General features: G+C 40.6%; 1 protein-coding gene and 1 long non-coding RNA gene across 4 annotated transcripts; one reads left to right on the top strand and one right to left on the bottom strand.

Moving 5' to 3' along the window:
* Positions 1–573: 573 nt before the first annotated feature.
* LOC120715442 (cystathionine beta-synthase-like) lies at positions 574–11,204 on the top strand. 2 transcript variants are annotated; one of them, XM_040002457.1, is made up of 15 exons: positions 574–733; positions 4,313–4,573; positions 4,908–5,014; positions 5,205–5,339; positions 5,437–5,516; positions 6,243–6,447; positions 6,585–6,676; positions 6,777–6,902; positions 7,033–7,117; positions 7,899–8,004; positions 8,126–8,203; positions 8,287–8,421; positions 8,575–8,683; positions 8,980–9,064; positions 10,419–11,204. In XM_040002457.1, the coding sequence occupies exons 2-15, from the start codon at positions 4,320–4,322 to the stop codon at positions 10,550–10,552; spliced, it is 1,731 nt and encodes a 576-aa protein (XP_039858391.1). In that variant the 5' UTR covers positions 574–733; positions 4,313–4,319; the 3' UTR covers positions 10,553–11,204. The 2 variants fall into 2 exon arrangements, with proteins under 2 accessions (XP_039858391.1, XP_039858392.1); XM_040002458.1 differs by lacking the exon at positions 574–733 and adding an exon at positions 773–2,026.
* On the bottom strand, positions 4,173–4,935 carry LOC120715446. 2 transcript variants are annotated; one of them, XR_005691636.1, is made up of 2 exons: positions 4,819–4,935; positions 4,173–4,633 (listed from the first exon to the last, which is right to left on the bottom strand). It is a non-coding gene; the product is annotated as an uncharacterized LOC120715446 (long non-coding RNA). The 2 variants fall into 2 exon arrangements; XR_005691635.1 differs by having other exon boundaries at positions 4,173–4,630; positions 4,819–4,933.
* Positions 11,205–12,055: the final 851 nt, after the last annotated feature.

The raw sequence follows: 12,055 nt of genomic DNA, 5'->3' as shown, positions 1-12,055 counted from the left end.
TTGCTTAAATTTGATGTGATAAATATTCTGGTAGTTTAAGAAGGGAAAAAACCCCTCTAAATTAAGTAAGAAAAAATTACCTCCAGATAGATCTCAAATCTAAACTTATTTTGTCATAGTATTGATTGAGCAATTAAGATGGTGGGTTAAGATCCACTTAAGATGGTTTAAGTTTAATGTGCAGAGTTATAAAGATACAAATACTACAATAAAGTACAAATACATCAAACTTCTATGCAAATACAGTACATGTGTTGTACCTTTAAATGCTGCTTGGGAGTTGAAAAGTATTTTATTTGTATTTTTTTAAGAGAATTTATAAGTCTAGTTACGTTGTCAAAAAAATAAATTATTAAACCCTTGCTTACTTGAATTCAAATGTTAGCGAAAAAAAGACGTTCATGAGAAGCTTTCAAGTTGTTACACGCGGTGTCTACGTGCGCGGGGGTGTGTTTGGTCAGTAAAAAGTAAACAGGTGCCACGGACTACTTTACCTCAGCGTTTTTTCCCCCTCAACCCCTTTTAGAGAAATCTCCGTACAGCCCACAAACAGACGCCCCCACCGCAGCCAATAAGAGCGTCTCCCTAAAAATTCTGCGCTCCATACAGTTTCGTCCACGTGCGTCGGCACGTTAAAGGCTTGCTTTGTCGGAAGTTGATCCCTAGGCTGTGCAGTCGTCTGCTCGTCGTACCGGAGTACAGTTTTCTCGCAGATTTCAAGATAAATCTCCAGGTGAGTGAAAATAAAGCCGCCTGACACAGAGAATGGAAACGAGGAGAAGCCGACGTATTTAAACACTCTTTTTTTTTTCCCGAATTAAATTAATTTATATTTTCCCATGGGCTGATAGAAAGCTGCCTCCAGCTCCTCAGTTCTGATGCAACATTGTAGCTGCGCAGTTCAGGCTTTTGTTGGACCTTTTCCAGCCGATGTGTTATAATTCAGGCGTTCGCATACACACTGCGGTGTCCTATATTTATTATATTAAATTCTGTAAGCATTACTGGGGGTTTTTATTTTTATTTTTTTTACAATTAATCGCTTTTTTGCTTCCCCCCCCCCCTTTTGGTTACCTTTTGTAGTTTGTCTCCTTTGTATCCCGCCACATCATCTATTATTTTCAAATGACGCAGCGTTTATTTCTATCATGCTGTTTCCGTGCTCTGGTTCGTTTTGAGCAATGCAGCCAAGTGAGATTTTTCCCCTTTTTTTTTGGTCTTAAATCTTTTTTCCCAGAAAATTGTGACAACCTTTTTCTTTTCCTTTTTTTTTTGGACTTCGATAGCCTTCAGTGTTATCGTTAAATTGTTTTATTAAAAGAGGCTAAAACAACTATTTTCCTGCGACCTACATTGTCCTATTAAAGGTTATGCATGTGGGTGCACCTTTATACGGCCTTTCTATGGCCATCATTACTGCTATTCGCATTGGCACATCATTTGTGATGGCTCAGTGGATATCTATAGTGTGCTGTTGTATTGCCAACAAGCAGATACTTCGGTTGTGTTTGTTGCTGCCAGAGCAATTAAATGCTGCAAACCATAAAGGGATGCTGCAAAGTCATAGTCACCACTGGACTCCCAAGAGTGGTGAACATACCATTGGTGCTTTCCTTTTTCTTTTCTTTTTTTCCTTTTTAAAGCAGATAAACGTCTGATGAGGGATTTTTCATTAGAGTGGGCCGATGTTACCAAACTCTGATCTTTTGTGTTATGTTTCTTTAGCCTGGGAGCTTTAATTAGGGACTGGACTCTTGGCTGAAGTATGGTGTATTAAACCAAACTTAAGTTTAAGCTTGGCAAATCCTCTTTCAAGTCTTTCTTGCCCTGCAAGCCTGGCTCAGACTTGTTTTGTGTGTGTGTGTGTGTGTGTGTGTGTGTGTGTGTGTGTGTGTCCTCCACCAGGAGGATCATATTTCCCTGTTAAACCCTGTAAGGCCGACACATACCACACACATTTGCCAGCATCGATGTTGCAAGTGTTACTGTAATTAGCAGTGTGCCTAGCAGTGGTTGTAAGGAAAAGGTAGGTGATAAACACCTGTAATTGGTTTATGCTTCTTTTTAAATTTTGATAGCAGATCAAATGCATTTATCATCGTAACGGCAACATTCCACAAAAGCGTGTGAAAGCCAGCTCCACTCCGTGTAGAGCAGGGAGCTGCAGGCTTAAGAAAATGTGTTTAGTCCACTCCTGTGGACATTGTCTGAACTCATTCTGCAGTCAAAGACAGGGGCCCCGTTGTAACAGCTGGCCCTGTTGGTGTGTGCTCTGTGTGTTAGTGAAGCCTCATGTGCTACCATTGCAGCTGGGGGATGGGAGGGAAACAACAGGATGTAGTAAGAGGAAAAAGTTGGGCTTGTAAATCTGTGGCAGTCTTAGCAACTGGTACTTATCTATCTTTATTCTGTTCTGTAGTTTTGTTGTTTAACTCATTGACTGATTGATTTAAAGTCTTAAAAAGTTACCACAGTGACAGAAAGTAGTAAGATTAAAATGTACTGAAAGTTTGAGAAGCTCTTGTTGTACTGCTCTCGTGTTTGGAGTCATATAACCGTCACATGAAATGGCAAATTATCATGTTTCAGAGGCTGTGACTGTGACTGAGGTTTGTCTTGTATTTACAAGTGAAATTTTAAAATTGTAACTTGTTTTCCAGCTAATCTTTCTTTTGTTCCTGCCAGTTTAGCCAATCTGCCACTCAGTGGTTTAGTTCTCTTCCTGGAAAGTTATTGCTGAAGTTCATGTCAGGTATTTCACCTCGTGCTTAATTACCCAGCTTATTTGTCAAATTAATGATCAAAGACTGGATTTAAAGCTTCCCTTTGATCTCATCAGACTATTAAACACCCGACTCAGATTTAAGGTAATGCTTAACATTTGGTTAGCCATTAGCATTTATAACCAGTTATAACTGATTACAAAATATTTTTATGGTTTAGATTAACTACATTTACAAACAATGAGAAAAGCAGTAATTTTCTTTTCTGTAGATCCTCAAAACGGATGCGTGCCTGTCGGTGTTGTGTGTCTAAGTCTTGACTCATATCTTGATATGTGGGAACAGCAATCAGTCTTATGATTTATGAAAACAATACTGCTTACCAACCCCCTAAAAAGAAGCTTTTGTTTTTTCCTGTGGAGAAGAAATGATGTAATATTAACTGAAGTTTTATCAGCCCCACCCCCCCTTGCTTACTCCCACTTTTGCTTTCTCACGTAGCTTTGATAAGGGCAGAATTTGGCCACTCGTCATGACTAGGCTAAACTAGACTAGACTGAAAAGCGGTGGTAGATGGGGATGAGCTGTGGATTTGTTTTAGCAGTGCAGATGTCATTCAGCATTAATAAAAGAAAGGAGTGGTTCAGTGTTTGCTTTGCACTGTGTTTGCTGATTGGTGAAGTTGAATGTAAGCTTTAACAGATTGTCCTTTAGCTCACATTTGTCATCTCTTGGAATTTTTTTTTCAGGTTATCTTATTTACAATAAAAATAGCCCTTCTTTTATATTGTAAGGTAAAGATGCTACAATAATAGAGAGAAACCCTAACAGTCAGACACACCCTGTGATCACGTAATTTGTGACAGTGGTGAAGAAAAACTCCTTCCTTAACAGGAAGAAAGCTCTGGCAGAATTTAAAAGTAGAGAGGGTATCCTTCCCAAAGCTGGTTCCACAGCTGTGGATAATCAGTCCAGCACTTGTGACTGAAGTATCTCAACTTTAAGTTGGGTTGCCATAAAATCGTGCATCAAACTTGTCCAAATATCCAACAAGAAACCCATCCAAATTTTAGCATTACCATGCATTCATGCGGTTCTTGGATGGTCGGATTTCCTTCATTTGGAAATCGTTCCACTTACAAACATGACATGTTGGATTTTATTGCTCAGAGGGTTTAAACTGCACTTTAATATTTATTTCTGTAAGATACACCTCAGTTGTCGGAACTATTGGTGATAACTTTTCTAAAAAGTAATCGAGGTCACACAAAGAAAGTGATTGAAGGATTGAGCCCATCTCCTTGGTATAAACTCACAGGGTTGAATATTTTGAGCCCAAATGAGCAGTAGAAACTGGAGCTATTTAGTTAATAACAGAGAAATGCATCATGCCTTTGATGCCTTTGATGCAGGTTGCAGAGAAGGAGACTACTGCTTGTGACAGTCAAAAACAACATTATGAAAGTATTTAATTTCCTGGCTGTCAGCCAAGTCACTGATGATGCAGGAAAACTTATCAGAACATGCTGTAAGAACAGTGTGTTACATAATTGGATAACTCTACAGTTTTTTTTTTTCCTTTTCCTAAGTTAAGCAATGCCATCAGTTCCCTCATCCAAAGAGACCACAGTCAACAGCCCTGTGTGCCCACACGCTGGCAAGCTGCACAGCTTCAGCAACGGAGAGAACCTGAAGACGGGGGAGGAGTCACAGGAGGCAGCCAGAAACATTCAGATCAAAACAAAGAACTCTTCTCCCGAAAGGAAATGGATCCGGCCCGACCTTCCCAGCCGCTGCACGTGGAGCCTAGAAGCCTCAAAATCCGACTCCCCCCACACTCAAGTTTCAAGGTCAGCGTGCCAGTCAGATATCCACTGCTTCTTGCATCTCAGCACTGTTGTATTGATCTGCTGTTACAAATAAAAAAACTGTCGTAAAGGCGTTACACTATTTGTTTAAAGCTCTGAAAAAGAGGCTGTTATTTTTGTTGTTGTTTAGACTTCTCAGACCAGTGAAGTGAGTGGAAATGGGTGCTATTATCTCACACTAGTGATAGCAATAAAAGACAGTCTGAGCCTGATAAAGAAGTGATTACCGTCCAGTCTATCTGCACAGCCAGACGTGGCGCTTCTGTTTATCATCTCGCTGAGGTTTCTTCTTCTTTTTTTCCCCTTCTCCTCTCAGGACTGTTGCACCAGCCATTCTCCCCAACATCCTGAACAAAATCGGTGACACTCCCATGGTACGCATCAACAACATCCCCAAAGCCTTTGGACTCAAATGTGAAATATGTGAGTCACACCACATTCAAGCCGAGACACATTCAGAAGTTGGTTAAGGTCTGACTGGTTACTGTGCAAACTTGTGAGCGCTGGTTGGGGTGTGAGCATTTCTTCAGATCACAATTATATCTTAATTGTTTCATTTGGCTCCTGTGATTTTTAATATGTTATTGTGACACTTTTTTTTTTTTTGGTGTAGTGGCCAAGTGCGAGTTCTTTAATGCGGGCGGCAGCGTCAAGGACAGAATCAGTCTGCGGATGGTGGAGGACGCTGAGAGAGCCGGGATCCTCAAGCCAGGAGACACCATCATAGAGCCCACCTCTGGAAACACTGGTAATCCCCTGGATGCGCCTGTGCTGGTGTGAAAAAATACACGAAAGCCTGTGCTGAAAATCCCACTCAAATCTGCTTCTTTGTTTTGTTCCTTAAGGTATCGGACTCGCTCTGGCTGCTGCAGTGAAAGGCTACCGTTGCATCATTGTCATGCCAGAGAAGATGAGCATGGAGAAGGTGAATTTCCTGTCATATAGAAACCACAACTCACAGAAACATGGCAGGTTTTTTTCTGTCGGAGTAAAACATGTCTAGACTGCTACAGCTAAATTGAAGGGTAGGATTTCCTGATAGAAAAGTGCGGTTTCTGTTCAGAGGGGCTTTTCTTGAAAATGTTGCGACTAAGTATGAAAATCGCAGCCTGTTATGGAGGCAGAGGTCACGCTTTAGCACTGCTGTTGCATCATATGAGGCAATCTTTAAATGCTGTGCAAAAATATAAATCTAGTGTATATTTGTACAGAATGTTCAGTTTTTGTTTGAGGTCTATATCTTATTATCTTGGTTTTTTAATTTATTTTTTTTTAAATAATCATATATCTTATCTTTTGTTTCTAAAGAGATTTTAATAATATTTTCTGATTATTTGTTCCTTTTCTTTGTTCATTTTTTTGAACATTACAACAAGCTCAGTATTCCTTTTTAATTTCTTTTTTTAATGAATTTATTTTATTAATTTATTCATTTTTTTTCAAGCTGTTTTTCCACAGTAGCTTTCATTAAATTACATTAAAATAAAAACATTAGTACCCTTTTAAAAAGACTACTGTTCTTCAAGCTTGCTGCATATCTATTAATTCTAATGAATCTTGAATGTTTTAAAGAACAAATTCCTGTCGGTGTTTCTCACTGCAGTCAGGCCATCGTGTACAAGTGTTAATATTTGTCAGATGCTCTCAACAGGTGGATGTCTTGAGAGCACTTGGAGCAGAGATCGTACGTACGCCCACCAGCGCCCGTTTTGATTCGCCAGAGTCTCACGTGGGCGTGGCCTGGCGCCTTAAGAACGAGATCCCCAACTCGCACATCCTGGACCAGTACCGCAACCCGAGCAATCCCCTGGCTCACTACGACACCACAGCCGAGGAGATCCTGGAGCAGTGTGAAGGTACGAGCATCCTGAGCTGTAAAATTTACAGAAACTTCTTCAACGGCATTATTGCTTTTTCCTTAAAACTCACTTTAGAAGTTCACTGGAAATCAAGTCAACAAGGTTGTTTGTCTCTTCTGTGTTTCTGCTGACAGGTAAGGTGGACATGCTGGTGGCTGGTGCAGGCACAGGAGGGACGATCACAGGCATCGCCCGCAAGCTGAAGGAAAGATGCCCAAATATCAAAGTAAGTTCTTTCTTGAGATTATGTTTCTCCTCTTTTTTTTTTTTCAGATAAATATCTGCTGAGCTACTTGTGGCTTATGAATGGTGTGTTTTGTGCGCAGATTGTTGGTGTTGATCCTGAAGGTTCAATCCTGGCTGAGCCAGAGGAGCTTAACAAGACAGATAAGACCCAGTACGAAGTGGAGGGCATCGGGTACGACTTCATCCCCACCGTCCTCGACAGATCGGTTGGTTCAAGCGGCGTCTATAATCCCATCTCCTTTTCTTGACTGCTCCTAAGTGAGCATGGTAATGTCGTATGTTTAATATTACTTTTTTTTTTTTTTTTTTTTTTTTTTCCCCCGTCAACATTTCCAGGTGGTCGATATGTGGTACAAGTCCAACGATGAGGAGTCTTTCAACATGTCTCGTTTGCTGATCAGAGAGGAAGGCCTGCTGTGCGGTAAGTCTTTGTGGTTCCTGGTTTAGGTAGGCTCTTCTACCCCAGGACTTATTAGTTTTTTATTTTTTTAGTGGCCAACACACAGCACTTATTTCAGGGCCTGTTCTGAGGTAGTGACTTGTGATTGGCCTTGAAAAACAATATGGAGCTTTATGCTGATTGGTTCGATTCATTCATTTTTTGATTTATCCTACCACTGATGGTCACAAGAGACTTTGCTTCAACCAGGACAGGCAGGAGGTGGAACTAAAATGTTTTTCATAGTTTCACTCTGGTTAGTTTCTAAAGCTCTGAAACTCCTCCAGAGCCCAGTAGATCACCACAGGAAGGCGCTCCTTATAAACAAACGGCAGAATTCATCCTATTCGAGGGGACATGGGTGTGAATGGTTACTGACTGGCATACAAGACAACAGAAGAAACACAAAGCCTCCAGGAATACTTTTGCTCCCGGGGAAAAGCTTGATGAGGAAGATGTTGTGGGTACCTGGGTGCCACTTAAGGCAAACTAACCTACGGGCGATCGTGGCTCAAGACTTGGAAGTTCTCCTTGTGATAGGAAGGTTGCCGGTTCGAGCCCCGGCTTGGATAGTCTTGGTTGTTGTGTCCTTGGGCAAAACGCTTGACCCGTTGCCTACTGGTGGTGGTCAGTGTCCGGCAGCCTCGCCTCTGTCAGTGCGCTCCAGGGTGGTTGTGGCTACAATGTAAAGTGCTTTGGGGTCCTTATGGACTAGTAAAGCGCAAATACAGGCCATTTACCATTTTGCTTTTTCCTGTAACAGGAGGCAGCTCGGGGACGGCCATGGCAGCAGCTGTGCATGCCGCCAAGGAGCTGAAAGAGGGCCAGCGCTGTGTGGTGATCCTGCCGGACTCCATCCGCAACTACATGTGAGTTTCCTTATGTGTTTGTGCTAGAGGTCCTTCAGATATATGCAGACAATTTGTTTGCTTTCTTTGTGTAAACACAGATCAGTCTTTTCTTTATCTTTTCTTCTTTACCCCCCTCAAGGTCAAAGTTCCTGAGTGATAAGTGGATGGTCCAGAAGGGCTTTTTGAGGGAGGAAGACCTCATGGTGAAGAAACCATGGTGCGTGTCATTTAAAAAGACCAAATCTCCAGTTTTTAAGTCTCTGTCTATGTACGCTCATTAAACATGCCGTGTTCTCACAGGTGGTGGAACTTGAAGCTGCAGTGCCTGAACATGTCTGCCCCGCTCACTGTCCTGCCTACCGTTAACTGCCAAAAGACCATCCAGATCCTAAAGCATAATGGCTTCGACCAGGCGCCGGTGGTCGATGACACAGGGTGGGTGTGCTATAGGTAGAAAGATTAGCTTTACAACAGAAAAGCACAGAATATTAGATCTTCACACATTCCTGGAAGCTGTGTTTTAGACCCTGAAAACCTTATCCTTGACTAACCTTTAACTTCACTTCTTGTTTATGTTTTTGTGTGTAGATTGATCCTGGGCATGGTGACTCTAGGCAACATGCTATCTTCGATCCTTGCAGGGAAGATCAACTTGTCAGATCCTGTCAGCAAAGTGCTTTACAAGCAGTTCAAACAGGTTAGTTTGGTTGGAAATTTAATGGATTTTAAAGACTACTCTTTTGATTCTGATTGGCTGAGGATGATCTCCATGTAGGGGGAAAAAAAAAGATTGTCAACTTGCTGAACTAGAAAATTGGGGTTTGAAATAAGACTTGTTTTTAGTGCTAAAAAGACAAATTTGTGTTATGTTCTGTTCCATTTCTTTGTGTATACAGAAAGTTTTACAGTGAAAGATGTTGATGAATGTGTGTATATATCTATATATTTCTATGTATCTTTATATCTTCAGCACATCCTCTTATTTTAATTCAGATCACACTGACTGACAACTTGGGAAAGTTGTCCTCGATTTTGGAGATTGACCACTTCGCACTGGTGGTACATGAACAGATCCAATGTGAGTACAGCAATGCACACACACTGCCAGAAGTTTGTGCTGTGGCTGGTTGAGCTGCTGTTGTCTGTGGATATAAGTCTTGACAATCTGTACGTTTAAACTATGACCAGGGGTTAGTGATTCAATGTGTAAAAACATTGAGTTTGTGTATTTGCAAGAACCACATTTTTAACAGCTCTGTGAGCTCAGTATATCCGCTTCCTGCTGCTCCTTGCTTGAGTATAGATGCACAAGCTCAGTGTGAGAATCTGGGGGCAGGCTTTAGATGACCTTGACCCGTCCAAGTAGAGACAATTTAGCAAACAGCAAGCTTTGTCAAGGTTACATTTAAGCAGGCTTTTTTTTTTCTTCAGTATTGAAATCCAAAATGTGCAGGCTGAGAAGGAATCTTCAATCTTTATCTTTTTCTTTTGGCTGCACCCGTTAGAAGTGGCCCTACACCTAACATCCTCCTTTGTCACACCAACCCTTTGAAGGGTGTAGTGAAATAGGATAAGCAATCTTTTCTGTGGTCTTCCTCTTTTCCTCCTGCACAGCAGCTTCATAATAAAACCAATTCTGCATCTTTAAATTGATCAAAGATGGACAAACAGACCTATCAATCAAACTTGCACTGTGCAACTTTTATCATCCCCATATGGCTGTCGGAGTGGTTACACAGACTAAGTAGGCATTAATTTAAAAAGGTTGAACTGTAAAATACAGTATACCTGCCACTGATCGTAATCAGCTTTAGATGGCGAGTAAGGCGCACAATGTGGTGTGATCAGCTACATTTATTTATTCCCCCCCCAACCCCATACTACACATTCTGGCATGAGCACTCCCTGTTGCTGGTAAAATGGAGCTCTGACAGCAATAAATAAACTCCAGAAAGGTGGCAGCTACTGTTACGTGTCAGCTGATACACATGTGTAAGTGTAATATTGCTGATGTTGAACCTAACTGACATATCACGTGCGTATTTAGAATACTGCATGTGTCTCATTTACATTCGTATACTGACAATAGTATGTGACCACGCTGCATACTGGATCCTCAGCATCAAATGGCTAAGGGACATGACTGTCCATTTGGCAGCTAAAGAGACAACTCCAACAGAATATTGAAAAGTTTAAAGAGCCCACTTGGCTTGTTCCACTGCCCCCTAGTGGCCAGAGTCCTACATTACAGTTGTAGGAATTATTATTATTATTATTATTATTATTATGATTATTTTTTATTTTTTTTATTTTTTTATTTTTTTTATTTTAAGTTTTTAGTGGAAGCACTGCAACACTTTGATAGTTGAGTTAAAACCTTTAGACTAATAATCTCTCTGATACTATCTTTTCTACTCCTTGTCCTCCACCAGACTTGACTGATGGCTCTCATAGCAAAAAGCAGATGGTTTTCGGGGTGGTGACAGCTGTCGACCTGCTCAACTTCGTCACAGCCCGGAAGAGGCAGGAGCGCTCCATGTCAGAATCCACCGATGAGCTGAATTAAAAGCAAAGACACTACAAGCCTTTACATTTCTTACTTTAGAATGACAAACACATTGACATTTAGTTTAGTGTCTTAAAGATGGCAGAAAGTTTTTTAGAAGTTTTGGTTTGAGTTTGGCTCTTATTTCTCTCTTTTTGAATCATTTTTGTATGTTTGACCTTGAGTCTTGAAGTGTAATAAGCAGAATACTTTGTTCTACTGTCAGCTTATGATGGGGGTTGTTATTATTGCTCAAGCCTGTAGTGCTCGAATCTTTTATAAGTTTTGTCACAGTGTAGACTTTTATTGTTTTGTATTGGACTTGAAGAGAGGCTGCGAGGAAAGTAAATGATTGTATCATCACTTTGGCTTTGTATACCAGACAGGAATACAAAAGTCACATTCAATTCATTTATTATGGGAGTTGCTGTGTGTATGTGTAAAATATGCATATTATATTTTCATTATTGCTCGCTGTATGCTGATTTCATGATTGTGTGTACACAGAATAATCCATGTCAGGTAATGTGAAATCTGAATATAATCATGGTGTTATTCAAGTGTAAAGTAGTCTGGACTACTTAATCTTTGCAGTGTCTAGGAGAAAATATTTTTCTATGACATCATTTTTCCTTAATGGATGTATAAGGCTAAATAAAAATTACACTCTGTAGCAGTGTGCCTTCTTTTTTCCCTTTGTCACAATTTGAGGAAAAAAATATTCAGAAACAAAAAGATGCTTAGGGAAACTTAGGAATGAGGTTAGGTAGGTTGTACCTACTTTGCCTTCAGAACTGCCTTAATTCTTCACAGCATAGATTCAGCAAGGTGTTGGAAACTTTCCTCAGAGATTTTGGTTCATGTTGACATGATGACACCACACAGTTGCTATAAATTTTTCGCCTGTACATCCATGACTGGACTCTCTTGTTCCACCACATCCCAAAGTTGCTCTATTGGATGGAGATCTGGATCACTGTGGAGGCAGTTTGAGTACAATGAACTCATTTTCATATTCAAGAAAGTAGTTTTAGATGACTTCAGCTTTGTGATGATGTTTGAACAGTGGTCTGTTGGTACCAAGGAACCAAAAGTGCATTAAAAGCATTACACCCTGACATTATACCACTTAACAGCAGGTTGAACCATTCACACAAAGTAGGATGGATCTGTTTTTGTTATTTAGGGAAAAGGGAGTTTTTCCTTCCCACTGTTGCCAAAGTGCTTGCTCATAGGGGGTCATATGATTGTTGGGTTTTTCTCTGTATCTATGAAGCGCCTTGAGGCGACTTATGTTGTGATTTGGCGCTATATAAATAAAATTGAATTGAATTGAATTTACACCAAATTCTGATACTTTCATCTGAATTTCATAAATTTGAGACTGCCAAGAGCAGTCAATGTTTTTACAATCTTCCATTGTCCAGATCTAGAGAGCCTGTGTGACATGTAGCCTCAGTGTGGTCTTCTGCTGCTTCAGAGATGGTCTTCTGCATATAGCAAGTGGTTATTTGACTTACTGTT

This window comes from Simochromis diagramma, unplaced genomic scaffold, assembly GCF_900408965.1.
Source record: "Simochromis diagramma unplaced genomic scaffold, fSimDia1.1 OVJJ01000442.1, whole genome shotgun sequence".
Taxonomy (NCBI): domain Eukaryota; kingdom Metazoa; phylum Chordata; class Actinopteri; order Cichliformes; family Cichlidae; genus Simochromis; species Simochromis diagramma.
Note: the sequence above shows the minus strand (reverse complement) of the source record. Positions and strands in the feature narration are given on the sequence as shown.

What these genes read in the sequence shown, in the direction of transcription:
- LOC120715442 (XM_040002457.1), top strand. Translation starts at nt 4,320, where the DNA reads ATGCCATCAGTTCCCTCATCCAAAGAGACCACAGTCAACAGCCCTGTG. An exon ending in AGAGGAAGGCCTGCTGTGCG is followed by an intron (nt 7,118 to 7,898) that starts GTAAGTCTTTGT and finishes TTCCTGTAACAG; the next exon opens with GAGGCAGCTCGGGGACGGCC. An exon ending in CCGGTGGTCGATGACACAGG is followed by an intron (nt 8,422 to 8,574) that starts GTGGGTGTGCTA and finishes TTTTGTGTGTAG; the next exon opens with ATTGATCCTGGGCATGGTGA.